General features: G+C 39.4%; 1 protein-coding gene across 3 annotated transcripts in view; it reads left to right on the top strand.

Moving 5' to 3' along the window:
• The window catches only part of ATP13A5 (ATPase 13A5), a 104368-nt gene that overhangs the window by 42392 nt on the left and 49103 nt on the right, over nucleotides 1-12873 (top strand). For all 3 annotated transcript variants that reach the window (XM_004745282.3, XM_004745281.3, XM_004745280.3), the window contains 4 exons: nucleotides 3046-3216; nucleotides 5477-5634; nucleotides 8539-8727; nucleotides 12460-12521. In XM_004745282.3, the coding sequence (XP_004745339.2) occupies nucleotides 3046-3216; nucleotides 5477-5634; nucleotides 8539-8727; nucleotides 12460-12521 (580 nt within the window). The remainder of the gene's footprint in view (nucleotides 1-3045; nucleotides 3217-5476; nucleotides 5635-8538; nucleotides 8728-12459; nucleotides 12522-12873) is intronic.

Here is a 12873-nt window from a genome sequence, read left to right as displayed (position 1 = left end):
TAAGACTGTACTGTAGATTAATATTCTGTGATTCAAAAGCAGAAAAACAGTAGAAACTGTCTCTAAGTATCTGCTTCTACGAAGGCTGATTTCAAAAACAATGGGGATACAGTGATTTGGAGATTTGTCAAAAAGGTTCTATCCCTTTTCCAAAACCACTTAGAACATAACTGGTAAAGCCAAACAAAGAATAAATAGCACAACTGTTTTAAAGAGAATGAGTTAGGAACAATGCTCAGCTAAAGGAATTTCCTGAGAATATTCAAGATCACTAATAAAAATTGTATAGCTTCTTGTACCTTAGGATGTAAAAAATGCATCATGTAGAAAACTAGTTTTGAAAAACCAATCATAGCAAAACCTGGGTAATTGTTTTTATTCAGTTCACCCAGGCATTCAGCAAAAATATGTCTTTTGAACCTATTACATATCAGCAAGGAAAATGAGCAGTATAAAAAGTTATAATGTCCAAGTCCTTGCCCTCAGTTATTACCTAGGAGAGAGAGAACCTGAATTTGTATAAGTATAATCAATATAATACTATTTCCAAATTAGAAATATGACATGTTATTTTGCTAATTGAACATTTAGCAAATGACTGATGGAGTTTTAAATTCATTCTAATGCTTTTTAAATCTGAGAGCCAGGAAGTGTTATTAGCATTTTTATTTTGTCTCTGAAACCTATCCTTTTAAACTCCAAGTTAATTTTCTTTGTATTTTAAATAACCCGTCTTCCTGCTGCTATCAGGAAAAGTAAAGGAATAGTACCAGCAAAGAATCGCAGTTAGTAATAGGATATGCAGTGGCCTGGTTTCACTGGAATGTGTAGGAAAAAGAGCCAGTGATGCCCAGTTTGTGGTGGCTTTGAAAATCTAGCAAGAGAGAATGTTTGCACTCGGGACCCTTCCAAACCTCATCCTGTTTCTCTTCCTCTGGCTATTTACCTGTATCCTTTAACATATCCTTTAACAAATTAGTAGATGCAAGTATTTTCCTGAGTTCTGTGAGCCACTCTAGCAAATTAATTGAACCCCAGAAGGGGATTGTGGGAACCTCAGATTTATTAGTCAGGAGCACAGGTGACAATGTAGATTTGCAACTAGCATCTGAAATGGGGGTGGGGTGGGGGAACAGTCCTATGTGACTATGTCCTTAAGCGGTGAGATCTGATGCTGTCTCTAGGCAGATAGTGTGAGAATTGAATTGCATTCAGTTAAATTGTAGGACAACCAGCTAGTGTCACAGAATTGCTTGTTGTGGGGAAAATCCCCACCCACCTGGCATCAAGAGTGTGTAAGTGAGTGTGATAGTAGCGTCATAGCAAAGGAGACTCATAGGAGGAAGGACTGAAGGTTTCTCCCAACTCAGGAGGTCAAGCCAGATTGTGGGTGAAATACTTACTCATTTAAAAAAGAGGTATTAATTCTACTGTAGTCTCAAATTATTATTATTAAAATGTGTTTCGTGTCAAGGGGCTAAGGAATTACAGGTAATCTATTGATAAGGCAATCACCATGAGCCAACAGTTACCAATGAAGCCTTTGGAATCCAAATGCAAGAGTCCAAGAATGAATCAGTGAAACCCACTCACAGGCAAAAGCAGTAAGAGTTGGAGAATCAATCTGTGAGAGGGAGAAGCATGGGAAAAGGTGGTGATTCTGAGACTGTAAACAAAAGGATGGTACCATAAGTAGTCAGGAGGACGTTTCATGATGAAAATATTAGTATAGATTGTAGATATTGTAGATATGGTGACTTGGGGATGCTAGTAAGATATCCAGATTGGGATGAACAACCCACCACTGGGAAATAAAAAACAAGAACACAGGAGGGAGGGAAGATGAAGATAGATGTCATTGATCTAATGATTTAGAAGTATTAATTAATGAGAATAGAGCTGAGATGATGCGGAAAGAAAAAAAAAAGATGTCCTGTTATATTGGTTTCTAGTTTTCGCTACAAGCTCCAAAAACATCATGAAAAATGTTTTATAGATCGTATGAGGGTGTAATTTCTTGTTCATCTCTGTACTTCTAGGACTCTACCTCTACTGTCACACTCAATGTTCCAAACATCCTCAGCCATCTTTAGTGCCCAGAGCATAGCAAGCTCTTGCTGTCATTTCTTCCAAGAATACTTTCCTCTTCCCCTTGATCTAGCTGGCCTCATTTCCTTTTGAGTTGTCATTTATTAATTGTCCAGGACCTCTTTCCTGGCTAATCCTCTCTTGGGTTAGATCTTCAGATCACCTGGTACTATTACAAAAATACTTCTCTTATTGTATTTTTATTAATTATATACTACTTTTTATTGGCTTAGCCCCTGGGCCTCTGAGGGCAGGATTTCTTTTTGTCTTGTTTATTAGTATATTTTTAGCACCTAGAGCAGTGCCTGGCACAGAAAAAGCACTTTTTGTTGAATATTTGTTGAATGAATGGATGAATGGACCGATAAACAAGTAGATGAAAGGGAATAATAATAGTTATATACATTTTTTAAAAAATATTTTTTATTTATTTAACACAGAGAGATCACAAGTAGACAGATAGGCAGGCAGAGAGAGAAAGGGAAGCAAGCTCTCTGCTGAGCAGAGAGCCTTATTCGGGGCTCAGTCCCAGGAGCCTGGGAACACGACCCGAGCCGAAGGCAAGGCTTAACCCACTGAGCCACCCAGGTGCCCCAGTTATACACATTTTACTTTATAGTTCATTCATTGCCTAGCATAGATCTGGGCCAAAGAATACTAGTGTGGACATTTAAGTGACAATTCCCTTTGCTAAAATGTCCTGCTTTTTAAATTATAACAGCATGCCATGCAGACCAGGTATGGAAAATATAGGTACATTTAAATTAAGTAAATATCTGATATATAGCCAAATATACCACTGCTTACATCACCAGCATCCCTGAGAAGTCATCTGACTCAGGAATGCTAAGTAAGACCTGAATAGCTGTGTTTGTATACTTTCTTGAAGCTGGAAAGTACCAGCTCTAAATGACTACCTGAGATCACATGGAATCAACAAAAGACAATCTTCTTCAGGAGAAAGTATACCTGTCACAAAGACACCATTGCCCCGTGTGGACAGCACCATGGCCTGGAAATCCCACAGCTTGGAAGATTATCGGAAGCATGTCCTTTTCTGTGGGACAGACGTTATCCAGGTCAAGCCGTCTGGGCAGGGGCCAGTGAGAGCAGTTGTCTTGCAAACAGGTTGGTAGATTCCACTTTTGTAAATTTAGTTCATGATTAGAAGTGGGGAAATTAGACTGGAACAATTTTGTTTGGGAATATGGAATTTGCTACATTCTGGTAATAACAGCCATACTCATTTGTAGTCGGGCTCTTGTTGTTCTAAGTTGCCACCATACCCAAATGAATGGTTCGTTGTTAAACCATGTGTTTATGATGAAGCATATACAGAGATGAAGCAGATTTCCTCAAAGGCAAGACTATGTTATTATAGGTTTATTTGTTTGTTTTTGTTTTATGGCCACGTGCTTCTTTTCTTTTCCTTCTATACCCACTCTGAGTGATTACCAAGAAATCAGTTCCAAAATCATTGTTTGAGGACTTTTTCCTTTTAAAGTGCTGCTTGCTAGATATTATTTCAAGATCCCTGCTGGATACCTCCACTTAGTTTCCCTACAGACACTTCAAAGTGGAGGCATCTAAAGCATTCATCCTTCTCTTTCTGTTGACGGCTTTACCATCTAGCCAGTCCTTCCACATCACCCTTAACTCCTTACTTTCTCCCGAACCAAGTAGGGCACCACATCCTGTTGATTCTACAAATACCTCCCAAGTCCTGTCTCTCTCTCCTTCATCCCCACAGCTGGTGTTTTGTCCAGGCCCTTCATCATCTCCTGTCTAACTATTACAAGAGAAATGTTTTTTTGACTGTTCCATTTGAGCTTTGGCCTGAAATACTTTGTCTTGACTTTTATTCTGTCTATCCCTTGCTCTGTCACCAAGTCATATTTCTTAAAACATATTTTGAAGCAGTTTATTCACACCATGCTCAAAAACTTTTCAAAACTATTAATATTATGCCCAATCTTTCATATTACATGATGCAGCCAATACCTTCCATGACCTATCCTAGGTTGCTATATTTACCCGTGATCTTTGTTTCTGCCAGCCCACACAAGTACAAATTCAAAACACTTCGTTTTCTCAATGTTTTAGTTAGGCTATGATTCAATTGTTCTACCTGATTTTTTTTTAATTAAAAATATCATTTTGTTTCAAAGTAGTCAATAGGCATAAGAAAATCTCTCAGCTAGCTGATAAACAAGAACTAATGGATGGTAATCATGGAAGCACCCTTATCTGAGCTTGTAAAATGCTGAAGCAACAGGTTAGAGAAAGCTCTGCTCCTTTTCTCCAAAGCCTACAAAGCCATGCTTGAGGATCCAAGCAAGATGTTCACAAGGCATAGGAATTAAAGCATTTCACACTTAAAAATAGTGACCTATTTCTGGTAGTCAAATTTTTTTTTTTTGGGCCAATGACTTAAATTTTAATGGCTACCTACAAAGTGCTATGCCCTGAGGGCTAAAGGAAAAAAAAAAAGAGATACTCCTTGACCTTAAAGAAGACTGTGGTCTGGGGCAGGAAACACGTGAATTTATAGCTATCTAAACAAAGAACAGTGATAGATGTCATGTGATTAAGTATTATAGGGACTCCAAAGAAGGGGAGAAATTATTTTTGATATGAAGTTTGGTATGAAGTCCCATATTTTGATATGGGAGTAGAATTCAGGAAGCATTTTGTTGTTGAGGTGGCATATTGAGCCAAGCCTGATAGAATGGGAAGGATTTAGCCAAGCTTATCACAGAGCTAAAAAGATCCTGATCTGTTTCTGCAAAACACAAAGGAAAGAATGCACTGGAGTCTTCTGAGAGCAGTGTTAGTTAAAAGTCTAGCAAGATAGTAGTCTACTGGATTGATGGGGCTGCGAATGCCATGCCTAGAAATTTGAACTTTATTGTAAAAAATGGAGGCTCTGGAAGGTTTTTGAGCATAAAAATGACATGATGAGAGGCACATATATTTAAGAAATCACTTGTTTTGTGCTTTCCTTTTCTCTTAATTTTCTATTGTTTTCAACACATATTTGAGTTTTAAAGTCTTCTTCTCTCAGCAGCTCATCTTCTCTGGTGACTGCATCTGTCGGTTCCTTAGTCTTCTTTCCCCCAGTCATGTGCTTGAGTGAGGAGCTGCACTGTGTGAGCCACTGAAACACTGACTTCCAGAACAAATGAAACTGAGCGGGGCTAAGGAGTGCCATTTATTGTTCCTGGCAATCTTGTAAGAATAATAAATATAAATATACTTTTAGCAATGGTGTTTTCATTCCATATTCAAATGACACTATTAACCAATCCTTAACTCGATGCAAACCATTTTGGGTTTGGGGGAAACTGTATTAAAGGACCTTACTCCACCTCCAATTATCTTTATGTAGGTTACAATACTGCCAAAGGGGACTTGGTAAGATCCATCCTCTACCCTCGGCCTCTGAACTTCAAACTATACAATGATGCCTTCAAGTTCATAGTGTTCCTGGCCTGCCTTGGAGTAGTGGGTTTCTTCTATGCCCTTGGTGTATATATGTACCATGGAGTAAGTATTGGGGGTAGGGTTTTTAATAGCGAAGCTTTCTCAAGGAACTTGACCTAACTCAAAAGGATTAGATAAGGTTACCTTTTAGCCCCATCATTCTGTGAGTCAGCATGTCCAACGGAGCTTTCTTAGATGACTAAACTATTCTATACATACACTGCTCAATTTGGTAGCCCTTAACCACGTGTGCTTATTGAATGCTTAAACTGTGGCTAGTATGACTGAGGAAATGAACTTTCAATTTTACTTCATTTTAACTACTTTAATTAATCAAATTTAATATAACTAATTTGATTATTTGATTAATTTCAATTTAAGTGCCCATATGTGGTTAGTTAAAATTGTATTGAATGACACAGCTACGAAAAGTTGCAAAGTTCATAGTCCTTTCACCATTTTGATGGAATGAGAGGTTACTGTGTGTGTGGTATTTGCAATACCGAAGCTTCAGAGGTAATACATGCTTCTCAAGTCTGATAGGATGGAGGGGACTTAGTCAATCATACCAGAGAGCAGAAAGGGCATACTAATTAGAGTGAGCAAAGGACAAAGCAAGAAATGCAGATGTGTCTTCTAGAAACAGTAAGCAACTGAGACATTAAGTCTAGCAAGGTAGAAATAGGTCACATGGAAGGGAATCTTCAATTCCATGCCTAGAAATTTAGGATTATTTGAGAATGTTGAAATATTTGAGAGTGTACATTGTCCAAGACATACCTGACAGGCTATGTAGGCAATGAATTGCTCTGTGTTCTGTTGGGTTCCAAAATGGAATTAAATGTCCACTTTTATAGGGGTGCCTGGGTGGCTCAGTCAGTTCAGGGTCCAACTCTTGATTTCAGCTCAAGTCATGATCTCAGTTGTGAGATCAAGCCCTGTGTCAGGCTCCACCCTCAGCTCTTGAGATTCTTTCTCTCCTTCCGTCCTCCCATTTTCTTTCTCCCCACTCACATACTCTCTCTTTTAAAAAGAATAAAAATTATAAATGTCCACTTTTACAGAACTGTATGTGGCCTGGATCCCCACTTTCTTTTAAGCTTCATGGTATCTGGTTTCATTTGATGTCCCTCTGAATAGTTGTGTTGGCTGGACAGAGAAGTAGATGACCTCTGAAGTCCTTTCTGGTCCTGAGAGTCTGATTTTGTGGTGAATTGTGTGGTCCTTTCTGTAAGACATATTAGGATCTTAAGAATGTGAGCTCATAGGGAAGAAGAAAAAATTATGAATAAAAGGATCTAAACATAGATATGAAACTGGGTATGGGTGACCTAATTACAAAGCCCAAATTGGTAACTTTAGTGCATTCTATGTGTGTTATTGGGGAGAAGGGTAAATATTGCTGGGGATTCACAAGAATTTCCAGGCAAGGTTCATGCTCACACTTGCACTTTGGGTAGTCATTTCAGTCTGATATAAGCCCCCAGGGAGTATTTCTAGGTAGGAGAGGGCAAAGGAAGTCCTGGTGTAATGGTACCAGTAGAATAGATCTTGAAAAGAGCTCCAGCCAATGGGACTGGAACTTGAGACAATGTGCCAGTTTTATATGGGGAGCAGGAGTGTTGAGCAAGAAAACAAGTAAAAAGTCCCTGCAGTGTTTGGGAATGAAGATTTCCTGGGTGAGACTCATTATCCAATATACACCAAAATAATGACACTAATCACAAACCCCGTCTTCTTGGTCATAACCTGGGGCTCTGTTGGCTGCTTCTATTTGTATTGGCTCAGGACTTGACAGGGCTGAGTCCTCAGGGTCAACACTCCACAGCTGTAATTGAAAAAAAGCAGGAGTTGATGGATTTTGTAATAAATTTGAGATTGAACCAATGATGTATCGAGCAGGCATTGTTACTGAACTTGAACCTGAGTTTCCAGTACTCAGAAGAGGATTTTATGGCTGAAATTATGGTTGATTTCATCAAAATCTAAGGTAAAGCCAATAGTATCTAAAGTATTTGAAACATACAACAAACCACCCTGTGATTTGATCTTGGCTCCACTCTCATCAGTCATGTGAATTCCTGCAGACTTGACTGGGATTTTGACTTGATGAGAACCGGCCAAATAATACAACACAATGGTCACATATTTGTACCCTGGAGTGGGACAGACTAGCGTTCATATCCTCACCATTTAATTAGCAGGTGGATTGAGGAGTTATTTAATTTTTTAAGCTTTGCTTTCCTTATCTGTTAAATAGAAAAAAATAACAGTATTTACAACACAAGGTTGCCATGAGAAATCACTAAATAATGTATGTTGATTAATACAATGCCTGCCCCAGAACATGAGTAGTGAGAGCAAAGTATTTTTACTATTGACCTCCCTATAACAGATAATACATGCTGAGATCTTAGCAGAATCTTGGTCATCATCTTTATCAGGTCACCATGCATTTCTTATATGTGCTGGGTACCTCCTCTTTGTCAGAAACTGTGCTAAGACTCTGTATCTAGAAATGAATAAGATGAACTTGAAAATGACTTCAAAAATGTATAAGCTAAAGCTGCTTGCCCAAAGGAGTTTGGAAGCTTTTGAGAGAGATTTATAACCTAACCATCAAGCTGGTGTGTGAAATGTTACAAATTCAAGGTGGTCTCTGTGCCTGGGAGTCCAGACAGTGTGTTATGATGAGCAGAGGAAGGATGGTGCTCTGGGTGGAGAGAATGCGAAGTTAAAAGAAACAGAATCATCCAAGGGCAGGATGGACATAGAGTAGGGATCAGAGTCCCCTTTTGTTCTCAGTGGGAGACAACTTGTCTATTCCTTAGGCACACCCAAAAGAGCTCTTAGTCCCACCAAGAAAGCCAGATCACTTTGAATACTCTTGTGGTATTATAGGAGATAGGGCCAGAGAGGGTGCCAGCCTGCTCTGCTGAGCTAATCTGTATGTCCCTCCCTCCCCAGGCTTCTTCAAGAGATACCACAACCATGGCCCTGCTCCTCTTCACCGTTACTGTCCCTCCTGTGCTGCCAGCTGCCCTGACCACAGGCATTGTGTATGCACAAAAGAGGCTGAAGAAAAAGAAAATCTTCTGTATCTCCCCACAGAGAATCAATATGTGTGGGCAAATAAACCTCGTGTGCTTTGACAAAGTATGATCTAAACTTTCCAGGTTGGAGGTTAATGATTTCAAGGTACAGCAGAGCTGGAAAAGGACTCCAAGAATGCTTGGCTCACTGCACTCATTTTACAGATGGGAACACTGAAGCCAGAGAAGGCCATACAGTGAGCTAGCGTGAGACCATGTTCTAGAGGACCACTCTACTGTGTCCTAAGGAAGTAGTTTAGCTATCACATCATGAATTCCTTTCCTATAAAATTTAATATTTTTGTGCCCATGTTGGGTTTTAAAACAGTCTCCTATTATAAAAACTTCTATGACTGACTTTTCAGGCAAAAAATGTTGGGACATTTCTGTTCTCTGAAGTGCTATGTTTGTCCTGTGCTTCATCGAGCATATCCCCTTCATTTCCTCTGCTTCTTTTAAGGAAAGGGAGGGAGGGGACCATGGCTGTTTATGCACTCAGTTTCTCCTTTCTCCTTTGATCCTCAGGTTAGCAAAATTCCACATTAGCGAATATGTCCCTGTGCTTAGAGTCCTAGAAGTGGCAGGGGAGAAGTATGTCTAAATGGAGAGGATTGCTACTCTGGGACAGGTTCTAAGACTCCTTCCGGTGCCTCTCCTGTAGGGGATATGGAGGGACCTCAGCCACAGTTGCCTGCTGATCAGATCTTGCCTCTGCTTGGGCAGGTCAGTTTAACTGCTATAATACAGTGGGCCTGGCCTGGTTCTTCCGTGTCTCCACTTCATTCCCATTTGAGTAATTGATAAAGGCTTTGCCACTTTTTATCTAATCTGCATTGGCCAAGAGCCCCGTTAATGAGATATTCCTTGCTCTGCAGAAGTTCTTGACTTAGCTGAGGAAGCAGGTAAAGCAGAAGTGTAGACAATGATAACACAGTGAAATACATGCTGAAAGAGGTATGAACAAGGCCTTGAGGTGAAGTTACCTGCCATGGGTAAGAGCTGTGGCTTTGGGTGTTATACAGAATGGGCCCTGGCCTCAGAAGCAAGCGGTTCAGCAGCACAGTGATATCAAGGCCTTTGGCACATGGGGGACAGAGGACAGTGGGGTGTGGCTAAATTGGGGGCTGCATGGTAGGGGATGCAGGTGGAGAGAGGAGTGAGTCCTATTGCTCAGGGCCTGATGTGCCAAGCTAAGGACTGGAGTTTTGTTGTGAAGGAGAATGGGGGTCTTACCATTTATTTTAAGAAGATGGATGACATTGTTATAGGTGGTATTTTATTTATTTCATCCAGGGTAATTGGTGAGAAGGGACAGAAGGGAGATAGGACTGAGACAAAAAGCTATCTGGGAACATTGTCCTAGACAAGAAGGGCAAAAATGGAGAGTAGAGGTGGAGGAGTCTAACTCCTGTCCATTTGAATGCAGTTGGCGAAAAACCAAGAGTAGAGTTCATGGGTCTTGGCCCCGAGCTGGAAGTAGAACAGGTTAGCAGGTTAGTTATTTTTGTTCTATTCTTGTCAAGTTGCCTTTGACAAGAAAGCCCTTAACCCCACTCATCAGGAACCACTAAGGTTAACTTAACAGTAACCTCCTTTTAGTTTTAGGACCAGAGAACAGCCCCTGGGAAGTTTTCTGGCAGCGATTCCCAGTACTTATCCAGGAGCCTCACTAGTGCCTGTAAAATAAGGAGATTATAAAACACGTTCATTTCATAGTCATCTGTTTCTAAAACTAGTTCTTCCAGAGGATGTTCATTTTACATCTCTTATAAAGTTTTTTTTCCTCCGCATCCTCATGTGCTCTTTTGCCAGAACAGCTGAAGGACTGCTTCTCAGCAGGCTTGGCCAAACCCCAGTGGCATGACAGCATGTTAGAGTGCAAAGAACTCTGGATTGGGAATCCTCAAAATGGGAAGTCAGATCCTGGATCTGACACTAAGTTTCTGTGTGATCTTTTAAGAGAAAAACTTTGAACTCTAATAATCTCTAAGTGTCTTTCTAGATTTCACATTGTAAAACTCTATCAATATGCTGTTGGAATAAAGCACCCCACGATGAACTGAAGCCCCATCTACTGTTATTTCCATTTTGAAGACATTCACCACTGGGCTTCTGCATATATCTGTTCCATATATTTCCAGTTTATGTTGCTTTATTATAAAACAAGTTCTCTCTTTTCTATCCAGTTCATCCTATGCCTGGGCTAGTATTCATGCTAAGAAGTTTGCTTTCTCTGTCTTACTCCCTTTACTACTGCAACTATAATTTACTTTTCTTTCTGTTCATGTCTAGTTTTATTGTATAAAGATCATTTTCGCACAGAGAAATAACACAGTCCCATTCCTGTTTTGTTTTGGTATCAATTCTGTTTTCATGTTCAAAATATTGATGTTTAAAAATATAATCTGATCATCAGGAAAACACTTCAGTTTGAATTAAGCTACTAACTTTTTTATGGAAAAACTTAAGAGGATTTGAAATCTAAACACACAGGTTGGGACCCTTACAAATTGCAGGAGGGAAATGAAGCAAACAGATTTTTGCTGTTGTTCTTCAAGGAATAACTCACACAAAGCATGTTAGCTTTCTGGGAAGTCCAAATAAATTAATGAAACCAAAATTCCTTCATTCTTTAATTGAAAGTCCAGTATGGGTTTTGTCTTTCTGCATATTTTACAAAATTTATTTAACTTTATCTAGACAGGCTGGATTCTGGCTCTTTCTTTTCAACCTGCAGGCCACTGGACCTTGAGGCTGCTCCTTTCATCTCTAACCTGAGAATGTCCTTTCCCTGTTTACTCAGTTGTAAGAATTGGAAGCATCATAAGCACTTCATTGTAAAACATTATGCCTATTTTATGTTTTTTTAATGACAGAAATGTCATTGATAGAAGACTAGAAAATTCAGTGCCTTGTACAGAAATGATTTTAAAAGAATGATGACATAGACCTGGGTGTCAGTATTGAAGGACACACCCCAGCCCTTTGGTAGTGTTCTGTTTAGCCTTGATAGTGCTGAAGCAGTGTAGCCTCATGCTTACTCTGGGTGTTGGCTTCTTGCATAAAGACACCAGCGTCTGTAATTAATAGTGGACTCTGAAGCAAAGAGCAAATTCAAAGTGCTGTGATAGTACTTAGTTTCATGTAGCTTTCTCTGTTACATTATGTGACAAATATCCTCATAACACAGCAAATCAAATTCTCCCAACCATTTTCCTCTTGATCTAACAATAAAAGTCTTTCATGGGCATTAATGAATATTTATTATTAGCACTTCATTATCTCCAAATTCTCAAAGTCCTTTATCAACATTTCATTATCAATCTGGACAGTCACCATGTCACCCATATTTTATAAAACTGTTATGAACCAGATGGCACACTATGAACTAAATTGTCTTGAAAAGAAAGAAAAAATTCTGAACTCTGCTTTAGAAAGACAGCAGGTGCCAACTGAAAAGTCAGACTCGCACTGGTTCTTATTGGATTTCCATTCCCTGAGCACCTACCATTGAACAATAGCAAGTACAATAAGCACACAAAAACAAAACATTTACATTTTATTGTAATGACTAGTATCTAGAGTCATTTAATGATCAACATAGGCTTTGGGAGAATCTTTCCTTGCTGAATCTTTCCTTCAGGTACCCTTCTCTGATTTAAAATTTGATGTTTACAAAGAGGGGCTTTGGACAACTAGATCTACTTTGATTTCTTGGGAGCTTGGGTTTAGTTTAAGTCATGATGTAAGTAAAAGCTCTAAATCTTATGTTAACACCAATTCTAATTTCTTCCAGACTGGCACCCTTACGGAAGATGGGCTGGACCTCTGGGGGACTGTCCCAACTGTTGACAACTGGTAGGTACTTTAGCGAAGGTGGACTGTGGGATTTGTGTGGCTATCTTGGTGCTACTCAGAGCCATCTTTCCAGTGGTGAGGGATGAATGTCACATAAAATATATATAATAATTTACTAGAACTACTTCTCAATTATTTTAATTTGTTAAGTCAAATGAGTTCTAAGTACAGAATCAGACAAGAAAAGTAGGTCTTCAAACTCCACATGAAAAATAGAATGAGCTGGATGAGTAAGGAATTGCATGAATAAAATGGAAGAACAAAGAGTGAAATCAGAACTGTGCTGAATTAAAAACTGCAAAGACTTGCTAGTGGTTAGTGGGCTGGTGGGGGTGGGATTGAGGAGGAGTCC

The sequence above is a fragment of the Mustela putorius genome, unplaced genomic scaffold (assembly GCF_011764305.1).
Source record: "Mustela putorius furo isolate JIRA1106 unplaced genomic scaffold, ASM1176430v1.1 tig00003834_pilon_pilon_pilon, whole genome shotgun sequence".
In the NCBI taxonomy this organism is placed as follows: Eukaryota; Metazoa; Chordata; class Mammalia; order Carnivora; family Mustelidae; genus Mustela; species Mustela putorius.
The sequence above is the reverse complement of the archived record's forward strand: the minus strand, read 5'-3'. Positions and strand labels throughout refer to the sequence as shown.